Source organism: Nylanderia fulva, unplaced genomic scaffold (assembly GCF_048542155.1).
Source record: "Nylanderia fulva isolate GAGA-0341 unplaced genomic scaffold, ASM4854215v1 Scaffold419, whole genome shotgun sequence".
In the NCBI taxonomy this organism is placed as follows: Eukaryota; Metazoa; Arthropoda; class Insecta; order Hymenoptera; family Formicidae; genus Nylanderia; species Nylanderia fulva.
Genome location: NW_028190498.1, coordinates 57,111 through 72,556, shown reverse-complemented (window position 1 = coordinate 72,556; position 15,446 = coordinate 57,111). Strand labels below are relative to the sequence as shown.

At 32.1% G+C, this 15,446-nt stretch overlaps 2 protein-coding genes and 1 long non-coding RNA gene across 3 annotated transcripts; 2 read left to right on the top strand and 1 right to left on the bottom strand.

Moving 5' to 3' along the window:
* Nucleotides 1–1,143: 1,143 nt before the first annotated feature.
* LOC146721758 (uncharacterized) lies at nucleotides 1,144–1,899 on the bottom strand. Its single transcript, XM_085486310.1, has one exon. The coding sequence runs from the start codon at nucleotides 1,834–1,836 to the stop codon at nucleotides 1,144–1,146; it is 693 nt and encodes a 230-aa protein (XP_085342436.1). The 5' UTR covers nucleotides 1,837–1,899.
* Nucleotides 1,900–3,893: 1,994 nt separating this feature from the next.
* On the top strand, nucleotides 3,894–6,667 carry LOC146721757 (uncharacterized). The gene is made up of 3 exons (XM_085486309.1): nucleotides 3,894–4,031; nucleotides 4,345–4,565; nucleotides 6,485–6,667. The coding sequence occupies exons 1-3, from the start codon at nucleotides 4,019–4,021 to the stop codon at nucleotides 6,665–6,667; spliced, it is 417 nt and encodes a 138-aa protein (XP_085342435.1). The 5' UTR covers nucleotides 3,894–4,018.
* A 4,776-nt stretch (nucleotides 6,668–11,443) lies between these two features.
* Nucleotides 11,444–14,009, top strand: LOC114939757 (uncharacterized). Its single transcript, XR_014925511.1, has 3 exons — nucleotides 11,444–12,262; nucleotides 12,752–12,893; nucleotides 13,100–14,009. It is a non-coding gene; the product is annotated as an uncharacterized LOC114939757 (long non-coding RNA).
* The last annotated feature ends 1,437 nt before the right edge of the window (nucleotides 14,010–15,446 follow it).

Sequence of the window (15,446 nt, the reverse complement as noted above, 5' to 3'; positions counted from 1 at the left end):
ATCAAAGAAAAAAAGAACAAAAACTCGATATGAGAATCGAAAGCGTTTGCTGTACACGTTTCGAAGCTCGCGATCACAAAAGAAAAAACTGTTTGTTCGATATCGACACCAATGTTTTTTGTCGCAAGAGAAAACAATGTCTTATTTGAAAGTCACGATCGCGAATCGTACAACAACAAATTTGTCCTCTTGTGGACGACCGTTATAATTTATCGAACACGCGCACATATGATTTGACGCGACTTAATAATTGTCTTCAATTATGTGACATTCAATCCTCCAGCAGGATCCGAATATTCGTAATGTTCGATCACGTGCATTTATATGCAATTAACTATCACACAGAATCCTCCAGAAGGATTCGAATATTCGCAGGAGTCGATCACGTGTACGCAGCGTGCACAATACGACGGCGAGTTCGTCGCGACGGCGTACTACGACAATTGTGAGAGAGAGCGCGGGAGAGAGAGAGAGAGAGAGAGAGAGAGAGAGAGAGAGAGAACGAGCGAGAGAGAGAATGCACGACATGCATTCACCGATACGCGAATATCGCAGTGAATCCTCCAGCAGGATCCGAATACTCGTAATGTTCGATCACGTGCACGTAGCATGCACGAGACAATGGCGAATTCGTCGCGAGAACGTGTATGTTGCGTCGCGAACGAGATCCGATTACCCGTTAACTCTTCACTCTCGATATGTCACACAATACCGCGCAAATCTGTTCGTATTTGTCGCGATAATACATTCACGCACTTATTACACCGTAACGCGAATTCTTTGGTCTGACTTGCGACCAACGCCGGCTCTCTCTCCGCGACGACTGTCCCCGACGGAATGCTACCCTCATCGATCACGCTATCGACCGCCTGATCGCGAGGGGTACACGCGGAACGCGCTAATTGGCCGAAAATTTGCTTCCGCGGCGCTTCCCGCGGTGCGTGCCGCGAGGTGCTGCCGTGTTAGGCCCGCGGCAATTGCTTTCACTTAAATTCTCGACTGTTCGTGAATTTTCGTTCGATCGAGCGCGGCAAATTTTTCTGAATCCTAAACAATATTCGTCGAATAATTATTAAAATTTACGTTTTGATATAATTGTATGTACAATTTGTTCGAAATAAAGTGAAATTATTTCTAAAAATGTTATCTCAAAGTATACATCGAGAAATTTAAATCTTTCAGTTGGGTACGTACATTACGTTCTATTTCCTTACTGTTACCTCTGATCGTGAGTTTCACGATACTGTTATTAATGCTACCGTTGACAGGAAGATTTAACTGTATTTCGTTAATTAAATATCGAGCACATTCGTTGACATTAGTTGAAATAAAATTTAGACGATTTAAATTAGCGTTCACACAATCAACTATATTTTCTACACCTTGAAAAGTCGTTCTCTGCATGACTATCGCAATGTTGTAAGTTTTACGTTTCTTCGCCTTCGGTCCGTTTTCGTTCGTATCCTCCACAGTCTCGGAAGAAAGATCTTCTTGCTCGTTTTCACGATATGTTATTAGTATGGCTCTAGCTCCATATGCGGTAGTGAAATTTACAATTATCTTGTTAAAGATGATCGAGCTCAAATTAATTTTATCACCGTTTAAGTAGCTCGACATCGTTTTCATGTTTTCTTGAAATTTTTGCCACGATTCCATGTCGAAGCAAATTCCTACAGCTCCGTGAGATGTTAATTTAACAACAGGCAGAAAATCCAGTTCGACGTTGTCTTCCGTCATAAGACCCACTTGAATTTTCTTCGTGTAGGATGAATTCAATCCGTATGTTGTTGACAGCAACATACGTGGTTGTTGCTCGATTTTCTTAAGATTGTTCATGGTAGTTGCTACCGCGTAGAAAATCAAAGATATAATAATCAAAGACACGCAAAAATCGAAAAATCGAGAACTTTTTACTAACAAACTTTTTTACTAACGAACTTGAAAGTCCAGACGATGAAAGACGAGTGAGCGAAGATTTTCAAGAAAATTTATAAGAAGGAAGATAAAAGAGAAAAGTGGTAGGGAGAAAATGTATGCGTAGATAAATAAAAATTATGAGGAAGGGATATTTTAAACAATATAAATAATATAATTTTTAATGTGGAAGGGGAATTTTTTAAACAATAAAGTGATAGGGAGAAAATGCATGCGTAGTATAATAAAAATTATGTGGGAGGGGAATTTTTTAAACAATATAAACGATATAATTATTAATGTGGGAAAGGAATTTTTTAAGCAATATAAACGATATAATTTTAAATCTGACTTCAGAGAAAATATAAAATTCCTATCGCTATCGAGAAAAGATACCTGAAAATTCCTCATCTTGATTTCTATAAACTTTTTGTAACTAAGTAAATAACGTCCTAGATTAAATATTTTTTGTATCTAAGTAAATATTACCATATATATATATATATAGATATATAGATATATATATAAAACATGGGTAAAAATACACGGCTATGAGAAAAAAAGATAAAAAAAAGATAAAAAAGATAAAATAAAATCGAGAAAAGATACCTGAAAATTCCTCATCTTGATTTCTATAAACTTTTCGTAATTAAGTAAATATCGCCCTAGATTAAATATTTTCTGTATCTAAGTAAAGATTACCATATATATATATATATATATATATAAAACATGGGTAAGAATACACGTCTATGAGAAAAAAGATAAAAAAGATAAAATAAATCGAAAAAGTTACCTGAAAATCCACCATTTTGATTTCCAAAAACGTATAAATACGGCTCTCGGAGTTAAGTTAGCTAGCTACATTTTTGAATTTTGTCTCTCGCGTACTCACGTATTCGACGCAAGTGTACTATTAAATTTCAAATAATGAGTTTGAAAAAAGTAATTGAAATTTGTCTATCTATCACTAGCGCAGAGTTTATGCGGAAAAAATTTTTCCAAGTATATATATGAATTAACATGCGCGAGTGAAGACAAATGCTTCAATATTTTTGGAAAATTCGCGGGGAAATGTCCCAACGCTGTGCTAGCGGTATTATTCCGACTAGGACATTTTAGTGTTTTTCGCGAATTAGTGATTATCGCGGGTGAGGTGATCGAGTCGCGATACTATTTTGGTGGTGAGAAAGAAAACGACGCAGCAGGTCACATAGAATATCTCCTCCTACATTTTCATCGAGTTCTCCGGGGAGAAGATAATAATGGTAAGTTTTTATTTTTTTTTTTACACTTAATTATAAATAAAAATTAATTAAAACTACCCCAATTATTTAAATCGCTAAAACTTTAGCTTTCGTACGTCCTGTCGCACGCGTTACAGGAAACCGGTTGCGCGTACTAGAGAATCGCCCCGTATCACTTAGATTAAGGTTAAATAGAAGACGACGAGCAGATTCTTCGCCGGAGCCCGGACCTTTGCGTAAGTTTTTAACATCATAAATTATATCGCGCTGCTAGAAAACATTATATTAAACAGGAAATTTTTTAATAAAAATAATATACGTTCCAGGCCGTGCACGCATCGTGTTAACGCCGGAGCTGGAACACCCGGTTATTGATTTAGCCGAAGTGATAACGACGTGGAAGAGGTGCGGGTTCGCGAAGTAAGTCCGTTCGATGAGGCGGCCATATTTACTCCGATTGAAAGTAAGTAAGAAAAATACTACAGTGCTATATATCAACACAAAAGATTTTTTAATTATGTGAAATACTAATAATATATGACCGATGAATATTAGATGACGCGGCGAATGAAAACGTGGTCGTAGAGGAGCGAGAACTGGGGGAGGAAATCGACGAGGAAATAAACACAACACGATTTCGGAAGATGAAGAGGAGCTGGAGGAGGAAGTGGAGGAGGAGGAGGAGGAGGAGGAAGATGAAGAGTTGGAAGAAGAAGAAATAGAGCAAAACGGAAGATGAAGAAGAAGAGCCGGAAGATCGAGAAGAACAAACGGGAGATGAAGAAGAAGTGGAAGATGAAAATAACAACGCCACGTTTTCTGTAGAAGAAGAAGAAGAAGAAGAAAATAGCGGGGAGATGGGCGAGGAAGGTAATAATTTCATATTTTATACTTAATCTTCTCCTACGTTTAAATTTTTTGTTTATTTTAATTAAAATAAAATTTTATTAGGAATTTCTTTCTCTCCTAACATCGCGCCCGAAATTTCATATTCACCGGAGTATTAACCCTCGCAGCGTGATACAAATACCCCGGTAAAAGAATATTAAAACGTAAGTGAACTTAACATAATTATTATTAATAACAACATTTTCACATTATAATAAAAATAAAAATTCAAACGTAAGAGAGTAATATTTTATTAAATATTTTATTTTGTTAATATAATTTTTATTTCTCACAGTACAGAGTGGTGGGGGAAGGAACGTCAGAATACAACAAGAAGATTCCCAAACCCGCTCCGCTGAGGAAACTTCCGACGAAGAGCGACATTTAGAGGCTGCTGGTGGACAAGAGGAAGAAGAAGAAGAAGCGGAGGAAGAAATAGCGAATCAAGAGCCTGATGGTAATTTTAGATATTTAATAATGTTGGCGGAAAACGTGCGTCGCTTTAGAACTTTTGGTGTAGAAAGGACGGGAAATTAGTTTCCGTATTCGTCCGATACCCGAAGGAGCAAACGTGTAAGAGTGGTTAGAAAATGCGTTTCGCGAACTTCACGAGTACGCGTTGCATTCGTGCGAACCGAGGGATTACGTCGGCATATCTTTCGATTCCGCAAGTTTAACCCGCGGCCCCCGCAGGTATATCGTTTCCGACCTTACCTTTGCGAGATTTGACTTACGAAAATATTTGGGAACTCGTAAGCTCGTTAGCGCAAAGCTGCGGAGGACCACGATATAGCGCAAGAATTTAACATTCGGATTTTTTTTAAAGTCACCCCTCCCATTGGTCGCGGCCGTAACAGGTTTACGCACGATGTTATTGCTAAACGCTCGATTTTAACAACTTTCCAATTCCGATAATTTATGTCTTCCTCGCGCGCTTGTATCGGCTCTAATTTTTAACGAGCGTGGAAATTTACGCACGGGAGAGTTACACGCGAAATGGAATGCGGTGAGAAGACAAACTCTGTGTTACAGCGCGAGTTTGCGTTGCAACTTACGATGAATGCCGGTTGTCACGATTCAGGAGGAAGGGTGTGGAATTGATGAAATCGAGCGTTTTTCAGCCAATATCCTCGCGATGCGAAAATGTCGCGATAATATATATAACGACGATACTTTTGGTCGAGGGGGGTAATCCGCTATTCGATGGAAACGAACCACTTTGCAGCGGGAAATTAAAAACTCGTTCTAAATCTATTATACAGTTTAAATAATAAAACATTTCGATGTGTATTTTAATATTTAATGCAGCAGCAGGCGGGCGGGGATATTGTATCCCGTGTAATTTAAGTTACCGCTCCGATGTGAGAGAGGCATCGATGCTCTAATAATGTCCGCGATTGTAAACGGAGAGCCGCCGTGCGAGCAATCATTCGCGGATCGTACTAGGTGCGATAATTGTAGACGTGAATTTTTCAATCATGCCTGCTTGGAGCGTCATCACGCGGTAAAATCATACGATGGTAAATACGTCGGAGTGTTTGTGAAAACTATACGATTTTTGCGAAGATTGCGGACGTTTGATTCAAAGAAATAATCAACACGAATGCGACACGCTTATTGCGCTACGTGCGTTCTCTTCAACATTTGAATCATCTTTGTTACATGCTTCCCTTCGTCGGCATGGCGATTAATCGTCCCGATCCGAGCACTCCTGGAAATAGCGAACAACAACAGCGGTTGAAACGACGACGACGACGACGATGACGCCGAAGGTTCGATTAATCAGGACTCGCGAAACGCGTAAGAAAGCCGGGGTCGCATTCGTGTTTTTATGACCTTTTGAGACGAGACAAGACGAAACGCTCCAAGGTAGCACAAATGTAAAATTCACGTACCTACGCTGGCTGCCTCTACAGTTCCGAAAATTAATTTTTGTAATTCTTCGTGCAGCTCTTAGGCCGATTTAGAAACCATTCATATTATATTAAATATGAATTATATTTGAATAAATATAAATAAAATTTTTAAATAGGTGAAGGTTCGGACATATGGACGGGTGCACATACATTTTTAGACAGTGATGACGGTTAGGATTGAAATGTTGATGAATGTAGACTTCTCTAGATTTTTCCAAACTACTGGTCTCCTTCTGGACGAAGTAGCTTGATAGCTAGGAATGCTGTAACAGAATTGCATCTTTATACAAAGCACATTTTTTTAAACAGATTACTTTAAATTTATATTTCTTGAATAAAAGTGAATTTTTAAGTTAATTGGGATCGTAAATATAAATAAAACAGGGACTTCATAATTTTATTGTATTACTACTTGCATTTACTTTTCAGGTTTTGTAGGATCTCTTTGGGAGGATTTATTCTCCCACCTTCTTTGTTTCGAACTTTTATGAACATAACTCATAATTGAAAGAATTTCAGGCACACGTTGCCCAAGTTCAATTGGGCTTAAACAATGGAGAAGACTACATTCGTTTAACGCCAGTAGTCCGCAGTACTGCGAGCATCATTCCTAAGCAGGACCGCCGAGAGGGCTGCGCAGATAGGCAGCCTCTGCTTAAACGAACAACAAACTGCGTGAAGTCGGTTGCGCAGGTGGAGTAAACGAACGACATTGCGGCTTCTGCGGCAGTCATGCATCAACGAATGCCCCAAATTAAAATTTATTTTATGAAAGTTCAGAACAAAAAGGTGGAGAATAACTCCTCCAAAAGATCCTACAAAACTAAAAGTAATGAAAAGGTAAGTAATACAATAAAATTATGAAGTCTGTTAATTTATATTTACGATCCAATAACTTAAAATGCATTTTTTATCAAGAATATAAATTTAAAGTAAATCTGTTTAAAAAAATGTGCTTTGTATAAAGATGCAATTTTTTTAAACAGTCATTCCTAGCTATTAAGCTACTTCGCCCCCCAGTTAGTTTGGAAAAATCTGAGAAGTCTACATTCAGCAACATTTCAATCCTACCGTTTCACTGTCTGAAAATGTTATGTGCACACGTTCATATGTCGGGAAACCTTTTCAACCTATTTAAAAAATTTTTTATATTTATTCAAATAATAATTCATATTTAATAAAATATGATGGTTTCTAAATCGGCCTAAGGAGCCATAGCACGAAAAATTACGAAAATTAATTATTCGGAAACTGTATCTCTTGGTACGAGATTACTAAAGTTCCATATATTTAATTAACCTTGAACCCTTACATATGGAGAAATAAGCGAGAAAAATATAGGTCCGAAAGTCGCTGAATGCGGGGAATCGAACCCGCGTCTTTCACTTTCCGGAGCGACTGCTCTTACCAACTAAGCTATTCAGACCCTTTCGATCCTATATTTTTCATTTGCCTTTTTAGTAGATTTAGTAAATAACCGCCGTGATTAGCCCAAGGCGTGAATAAACTCAGAAATAAATATTTTTATCGGCTCTCAATATAAAACAATAAAATATGATGGTTTCTAAATCGCTAAGACCAAGCCGAAAAATTACGAAAATTAATTATTCGAATGTATATCTTGGACAGATTACTAAATTTCATATTTTTTTAAAAATATAAAATTTTTTAAATATTTTCAGTAAATTTATAACCTAAAAAACTCCCCTTTAAAAAAAAAGGTTTAAAAAGGGGGCCCTTTTTAAAAGGGCACACCATTAAAAAAAATTATCCATTCCCAAACCCATGTACAAAAAATTTTGTAGGGAAAAATTATCGATTAAACCAATGTACAATCGAACAAAAGTAAAAAAAAAAAAAAAATTGCGCCAAGTGAAGTAGAAACTTGTACCAGGGGAAAAAAATTTAAAAAGTTGCAGACAAAATAGGTCGAAAATAATAAATTTAAAAATTTAAATTTGCAAATGTAGAATTGCCCAAAAAAAAAACTTTTTTTTAAAAAAAAAAAATTAAACAAGAGCCAAGTCATGCGCCGGGTGAAAAAGTGTTAAAAAAAAAAATTTTTTTAAGAAAAAAAATTTAAATTTTGACAAAATTTATTTCAAAAAATTAATATTTTAAAAAAAAGAAGCCATTATTCCGGGAAATAAATAAACTTTTTTATAAAAATTAAAATTTAAAATTTATCCCAATTTGAAATTAATATAAAAAAAAAAAGAAAAAAAAAATTTTAGTTAAAAAAAGGGGGGCGCCTGCAATGAGTTTAAAAGTAACAATTTTTTTTAATATCTAAAATTTTATTTAGCAGCGCGTCCAGTTTTTTTAACTAAAATTTTTTATTCTTTTATTTTAGATTAATTTTAAATTTGCATAAGTTTTTAAATTTTTAATTTTTTATAAAAATGTTTATTTTTGCGCAATAATTAGACATTACTTTTTGTAGAGATATTAATTTTAGAACATTAAATTTTTGTCAATTGATAGATTTTTTTACTTAAAAAATACTTTTTGTTTTAACACTTTTTCACATGGCGCATGGAGCTTGGCATCTTGTTATCTTTTTTTTTTAAAGATAAGTTTTTTTTATGGTACAATTCTACATTTGCAAATTTAAATTTTATTGATTCATTATACGACTCTATATATGTCTGCACTTTAATTTTCCACTGGTACAAGTTTCTACTTTCACTTGGCGCAATCTTTTTTTTTATTTCATTACTTTTGTTACGATTGTACATTGGTTTATAATCGAAAATTTTCATACAATTCTATTGTACATGGGTTTGCAATGGATAATTTTGTTAATTGTGGTGCCCTTCATTGGTCGCCTTTTTTTTACCTTTTTTTAAAGGTGAGTTTTTAGAGATTATATCATTCATTTTTGTATATGATAAGCATCTTTAAATAAATAAAGCAAATTCAATTTTTCTGGCATTTTCTTATTTAGGTACATATATATCCAATAATTAATATACAAAATTAAATATTATTCATCACACAATTTGGATCAAATAATATATTTTAAAAATTATTTTAAATTTATTTAATTCATTTTTATCGTGATTATGTAGTGGCAAGGATTTTATTGCTCAGTGTCATTGCAAGCATCTGCCTGTATATACCCATAATATATTGTGTAATACATTGGCTAAGTATTGACAACTATGGATTTTGATAGATTCCCATGGAATATTGGAATTTTGTCGGACTTGCAGTCATCCACCACATATGCAGCCTACAATTAAAGAACGCATTTATTCCATATTATTTGCTTCGTTATTGGCATAGTGCACATTTTTATATATCTCAATGCTGTAGATAGAAAACATTTTGAAAACATCATATCTTTCTATGTTATCTGCTTTTTTTGAAAATATTGCAGCAAATTTATTATGGCAATATGCTTGTCCTCCTGCAGTTAAAGAGGCTTAGTACTTTAATATAATCTTTATTATTTTGTATCATTTCCTTTTTTCTGGGAATTACAGCAATGCTTTTTGTACTATATTGTCTTGCATCCCTCAAAAGACAACATACTTCAAACGCACCAGTTCAAGCAATGTAACTTTGATATTTATTTACTTTAAAAAATGAGAGATAAAATTATACAATATGCAATTAACCTTATCTTATGACTTTTATAAATCTTATGATAAAATCTTAACTCTCTCTTAATCTTTATTATGAAAAGAATCTCGGTATTATATGAAATAATTTCATTGTATAGTTTAACTTTCAAAAATTTTGCAAAATAAAATAACTCACATTGGTATTTCTACCATATATATTAAAAAAAGATAGGTAAATAAAAAAATAAATATATATGTATGATATACAATAAATACACTATATATTTATATTTTTTATATATATATATATATATATATATATCATACTAATGTTGTATTTTTATTATATATATATATAATTTCAAAAACTCTTTTTATATTGCTATTGAATTTTAATACATTTACAATTTTGATTTATATGTATTTATGAATTGTCTATTTATAAGTATTTTTATATTATCTTAAAAAGACTGCATAGAATATTTGTGCGACACTCTTATATGTATTGTATAATTAATAGGGACCACCAACTACCACATTTTTTTTTTCCAATGAATAAAAACAATCTCAATATTAAAATTAATTATTAAAAAAGATTACTGTGATATTTTATTGATGAGAAATGTACATTTATAATTTGTATTAAATACAAAAATAGACACTGCCATGAATTACTATATATACTATTTTCATAATTATCAACTTTAAAATATAATATTGGTTACCAAGAAGAAAGCACTATTTAAAACTCTAAAAGTTCCTAATTTGTTAGATTAGTAATTAAATACTGCATTTTGTATAATTTTTTAAGCTTTATTCTTTTATTTTTCTTTATTTAATTGAATAGATATTAACATCCACAATGTAGCATACAGATTAAATTAACAACCAAAGAAATAAATCTTAACTTTGAAATATATTTTTGTTTCTTTTAAATATCAATCAACTGGATTTTGTACTACTATTAATATGAATTCTTTATCTGGTGCCATCATAATTTTATGTTTTTTGCTACGTATGCGCAAGAAAGTTAAATCATTTGTTGGATTCAAGTCACGTACGACAGAACGAGCTTTATTCTGACAATTGACTTATCAAACCTGCGTATTGAACTGTTGTCGTATTATCTAATGTTGGACTTTATAGGAAATACCTAAAACAGATATAATTTTATAAATTTTTGTTTACAACTACAAGTAAATCATGTCAATGATCTCATGTAATACCTTCTGCATTCACCACTATTGTTCCAACTACCCTTTTATGAGACTGAATTTGTTTCATAGTTTCTTCAACCTCTTATAAATTATTTCATCGAAATTTATTAATAAAATTTTTATTTTAAATATTCCAATAACGGAAGCAAATCATATGGAATAAATGCGTTCTTTAATTGTAGGCTGCAATATGTGGTGGATGACTGTAAGTCCGACAAAATTCCAATATTCCATGGGAATCTATCAAAATCCATATTGTCATACTTAGCCAATGTATTACGCAATATATTATGGTATATACAGGCCAGATGCTTGCAATGACACTGAGCAATAAGATCCTTGCCACTACAATCACAATGATAAAAATGATTAAATAAATTTTAAAAAATATATTATTTTGATACAAAGTGTGTGATGAATAATATTTAATTTTGTATATTAATTATTGGATATATATGTACCTGCAATAAGAAAATGCCAGAAAAATTGTAAAATGGTTCCTATAGCACTGATATTAGATTTATCTTGTTAAGCTAATCGAATGCTGCGATGATAACTAGCCATTGCCCAACCCATGCTCACAAGTGAAGCTGATAATGCTACCTGCTTGATGTACAACTGAAAAAAATATAGAAGCTAATTTAAGAAAATTATTAAAAATATATGCATACTCATACATAGGCATTTATATAATTGAAATATTATTGAATAATAGCAAAATATCTGATTTTGTATCACAGACTGTAAACTTGCACATAAATTATTATGACAATAAATTTGCAAATAATAACATTAAAATTGAATGTAAAAATTGAAATTGAAAATTGAAAATATCTAACCCCGCACGCTGTCAATATAGCGGAGGGCAACTATCGCCGTCTGTTGTAAAACGTGCGAGATGGACATTTCGAATACATGCATCTATTCATGTGTTGTGTACGTGTGATATATGTGTGCGCATGTGTTGTATACGTGTGAATACGTGTAGCACGATACTACTATGTTTGCGTGGTCGATGATGATAATAATAATGACGATGACGGGGACGTTTCTTAAAAGAAATTTTTCATATTTTGACTTTGCAATTATATATCTCTGCTTACAAATCACGTAGAGCAGAAATAAAGACACTTTTATTATATAATTCAAACTCAATCTATCGATTAAGTCTAGTATAAACTCGATTGCTTCAGCCGTTATTGAGAATTCGAAATATTATAAAGACTCAAATGTCCGACTCGCGTTAAGATACACGGTGTCTCGGCTACGCCCTTAACTGGTCGCGAGACACTACCGTGTCTCTTGATTACATACATAATTAAAATAATTTATTAAAATAATTTATTTTAAATTACATTATTCTGTTACAAATTTGAGATGATCTAGTTGTAATATTTTCTTTTCAGTGATAAGAATGATGAGGGAACTAAGATATTCGACTTTTTCGAAGAACATTGAGAGGACTTCTTCGAGTTATTATTTAGCACAATTGCCATTTGATCCAAAAACAGGTCATACTATTTTTACTACTTATAAGGGGCTGCATACAATACACAATAAAAGGAACAGAAAACAAAAGAAAAGAATAAAGAACAGTTTAATATGAAACATATGTAATGTAGTAACGCAGAATAGAAAAATTTTTTGTCTATTTATCCCTTTTACTTACTCCTACTATTGTGCACAGCCTTTAAACAGCACTCTTGTTATTACAATTATACATATTATTATTATTAATAACGTTTTATTATAATATTCAAAATTTTATTAGGAAAAATGATTCTCTGAGTAGCATTGTTTTCTTGCATTGAACCAATATTTGCTGTTTGTCACATTTAAAGATGTCTTTTATTATTCATCCTGGATGATATCTTAACATCGCTGTTATAAGGGATATTTCATTACATTTATTTCAATTCTTTTTATCTGTTTAAATTGTTTGAAATAATGATAATTTGTTATTGTAATTTATTTAATTTCTTATTTATTTTAATCTACAGAAAAGATCTTGCACTTTCACAAGTAGTTTTTTATATCTTCTCTCTATTCGCATCATACAAGTTTGAACAGTATGTAATGGATTATTTGTTCCAAATAAATTCAGATTACTATTTTAAAAATTCTACGTTTGCAAACATAGTGGTAAGTGTACTTTAATAGATTTTATTTATATGTTTTTCAATTTTTATTAATTTGTATTACTTTGTTATTTATATTCTTTGTGATGTATGTATATAATGTGACACATAAAATTATAACTTATTAACAATTTTTTAAATACTAATATTATATAAATAGAGTATACATGTATTTATTCACTAATATAAATGTATATATATTATCCACAGGGGCTGTGACTCATGCAAAAGAAAATCACCTGATTGTTCCATTGCATTGATTGTAAAACATAAGGAATTGGTGGCAACATGCAGGTGATAAAATGCAATATCGGATGAAAAAGATGCAAAAAGAAGAAAGAAACAATGAAAATCAGCATTAATATTAGATAGCTTAAATATTAAGCTTCTTGCATAATGTCAGGCAACAGACAGTAGAAACAAGAAATAAAAGATATTCTCCCATAAAGGGCAAAGAATAGATATTACTTTCTGCTCTTATTGGTGAATATCTTTTATTTCCTGTTCCTATTGCCTGTTATTGCCTGGCATTGTGCAAGGGGCTTTAGAGACAGGGATATATATACAATATATATATATATATATATATATATATATACATACATATATACAATATATATATAATTGGACAAATGATATGAACAGATTTAATTAAAATATTTTTAATTGACGATTAATTTTAGAAAGATTAATTAGATTTTGTTACAATGACGATTGATATAAGCTAGATTAATCGAAGATCGCTTAATTAACAATTAATATGATCGAAGTCAATTAAAGATTATTTAATTGACAATTGATATAAACAAAATTAATCGGAGAGCGATCGATTAAACGATTAATACAAGCTAATTTAATTAAAAGTTTTTTAATTAACGATTAATATGTTAATTTTAATTAGAAGTACTTTAATTGACAATTGAAAAAAACAGATTCAATCGAAGATAATTTAATTGACAATTGATTTGAGCAGAAACAATTAAAAAATATATAATTGACGATTAAATATAGCAAATTTAATGCGAATCTCTTCCATTAATAATTGACTTAAGAAAATCGATATAATTTCTCTATTTCCATTAATTAACATTGTGTAACGATTAATAAAATTTAAATTTTTATCGAAGATGTTTGACTGATGATATTAATATGACTGAATTTAAATAATATATATCTTTTCCTTGATTCTAGCTAAGTTATTGTACGTAATAGTTACAATATAAATAATAAATAATTTACGTTTTTTAAACCATATTTTTATTCAGAACATTTTAAATTTATTATACATTTTATTATACATTGTATACTGTATATATAAATTATAAATATAATTTTGAAAAAAAAACTATTTTTAATCATTTTTGTTATAAATTACTTTTGTTAATGTTTTTACAAAACATATTGAGGGAGAGTGGGTGGAGCAAAAGAAGAAGGAAGAGAGAAAGGGGAGACAAAGAAGGAGGGAGGAAGTGGGAGAGAGAGAAGGAAAGGAAGAGAGAGAGAGAGAAGAGGGAGAGAGAGAGAGAGGGAGAGAGAGGGGGGAGAGAAGGAGGGAAAGGGGGAAAAGAGAGGAGAGAGAAAGGGATGGAGGAGGGAGGGAGGGGAAAGGGGAAAAAGAGAAGAGGGAGGGAGGAAGGGAGGAAAAAAGGGAAAAAGAGAGGGAAGAAGGGGGAAAGGTGGGAGGAAAAGGGAAAGGTGGGAGGAAGGAAAGGAGAGGGGAGGGAGGGGAAGGGAGAGGGGAAGGAAAAGGAGGAAAGAGAGAGAGAGAGAGGGAGGGAGAGGGGAGAGAGAGAGAGAGAGAGAGAGAGAGAGAGAGAGAGAGAGAGAGAGAGCTTTTTATTATGAGTTACAACACACACACAATATCGAAAATAATTTAATAATCTACTATAAAAAAAGTCATGTGTACCCGTGAAGTGCGTGTTTGAAGTCGAAAGTCTTGTTGCCGTTTTTCCGCGTATACGTGATTGGTGGTCGATTCGAGGTACGGGGCGAACTTGATCGCGGTTATTATAATAATGACAGTTCGTATCGTGATAATAAAGGTTAAATGTGTAGTGATCTCGGTATGTGTTATATAATATTTCTTAAGAGCTTGTGTCGTGTCACGCAAGATTTAGTAGAAAATAATATATTTATAAAAAAGAAGGCATAAATAAGATGAAGCAGTGATCGACGAATGAAGAAAAGTAAGTATATATATAAATATATATACAGATCTTTTTATTATATTTAATACAGATAAATCTTAATTTTTTTTTTTTTAATTTTTTTATCACAATTTATAGGATTCTAATTAAATAATTAAGCAAATTTATCTATTTATAAAATAATTAAGAGAAAAAGATATAATATCATTTTACTTCAGTACTCTCTAGCCAAAATTTATGATACATTAAACTAATTATTATGTCGAAATAGGCTATCTTTTTGCTTACTCCTGAGTAAATTAAACATAAAAAACAGAGATCGATAATATTAAAAAGAAAAAGAAGCCTTCGATTTGAAAAATTATTTTTATTTTACATCTGCATAGAAAGTATGAATGATGATTAAT

Coding starts and splice junctions, on each gene's coding strand:
- LOC146721758 (XM_085486310.1), bottom strand. CDS start 1,836: ATGAACAATCTTAAGAAAATCGAGCAACAACCACGTATGTTGCTGTCA.
- LOC146721757 (XM_085486309.1), top strand. Junction 4,566..6,484: donor GTCGCTTTAGAACTTTTGGT/GTAGAAAGGACG, acceptor AAAGAATTTCAG/GCACACGTTGCCCAAGTTCA.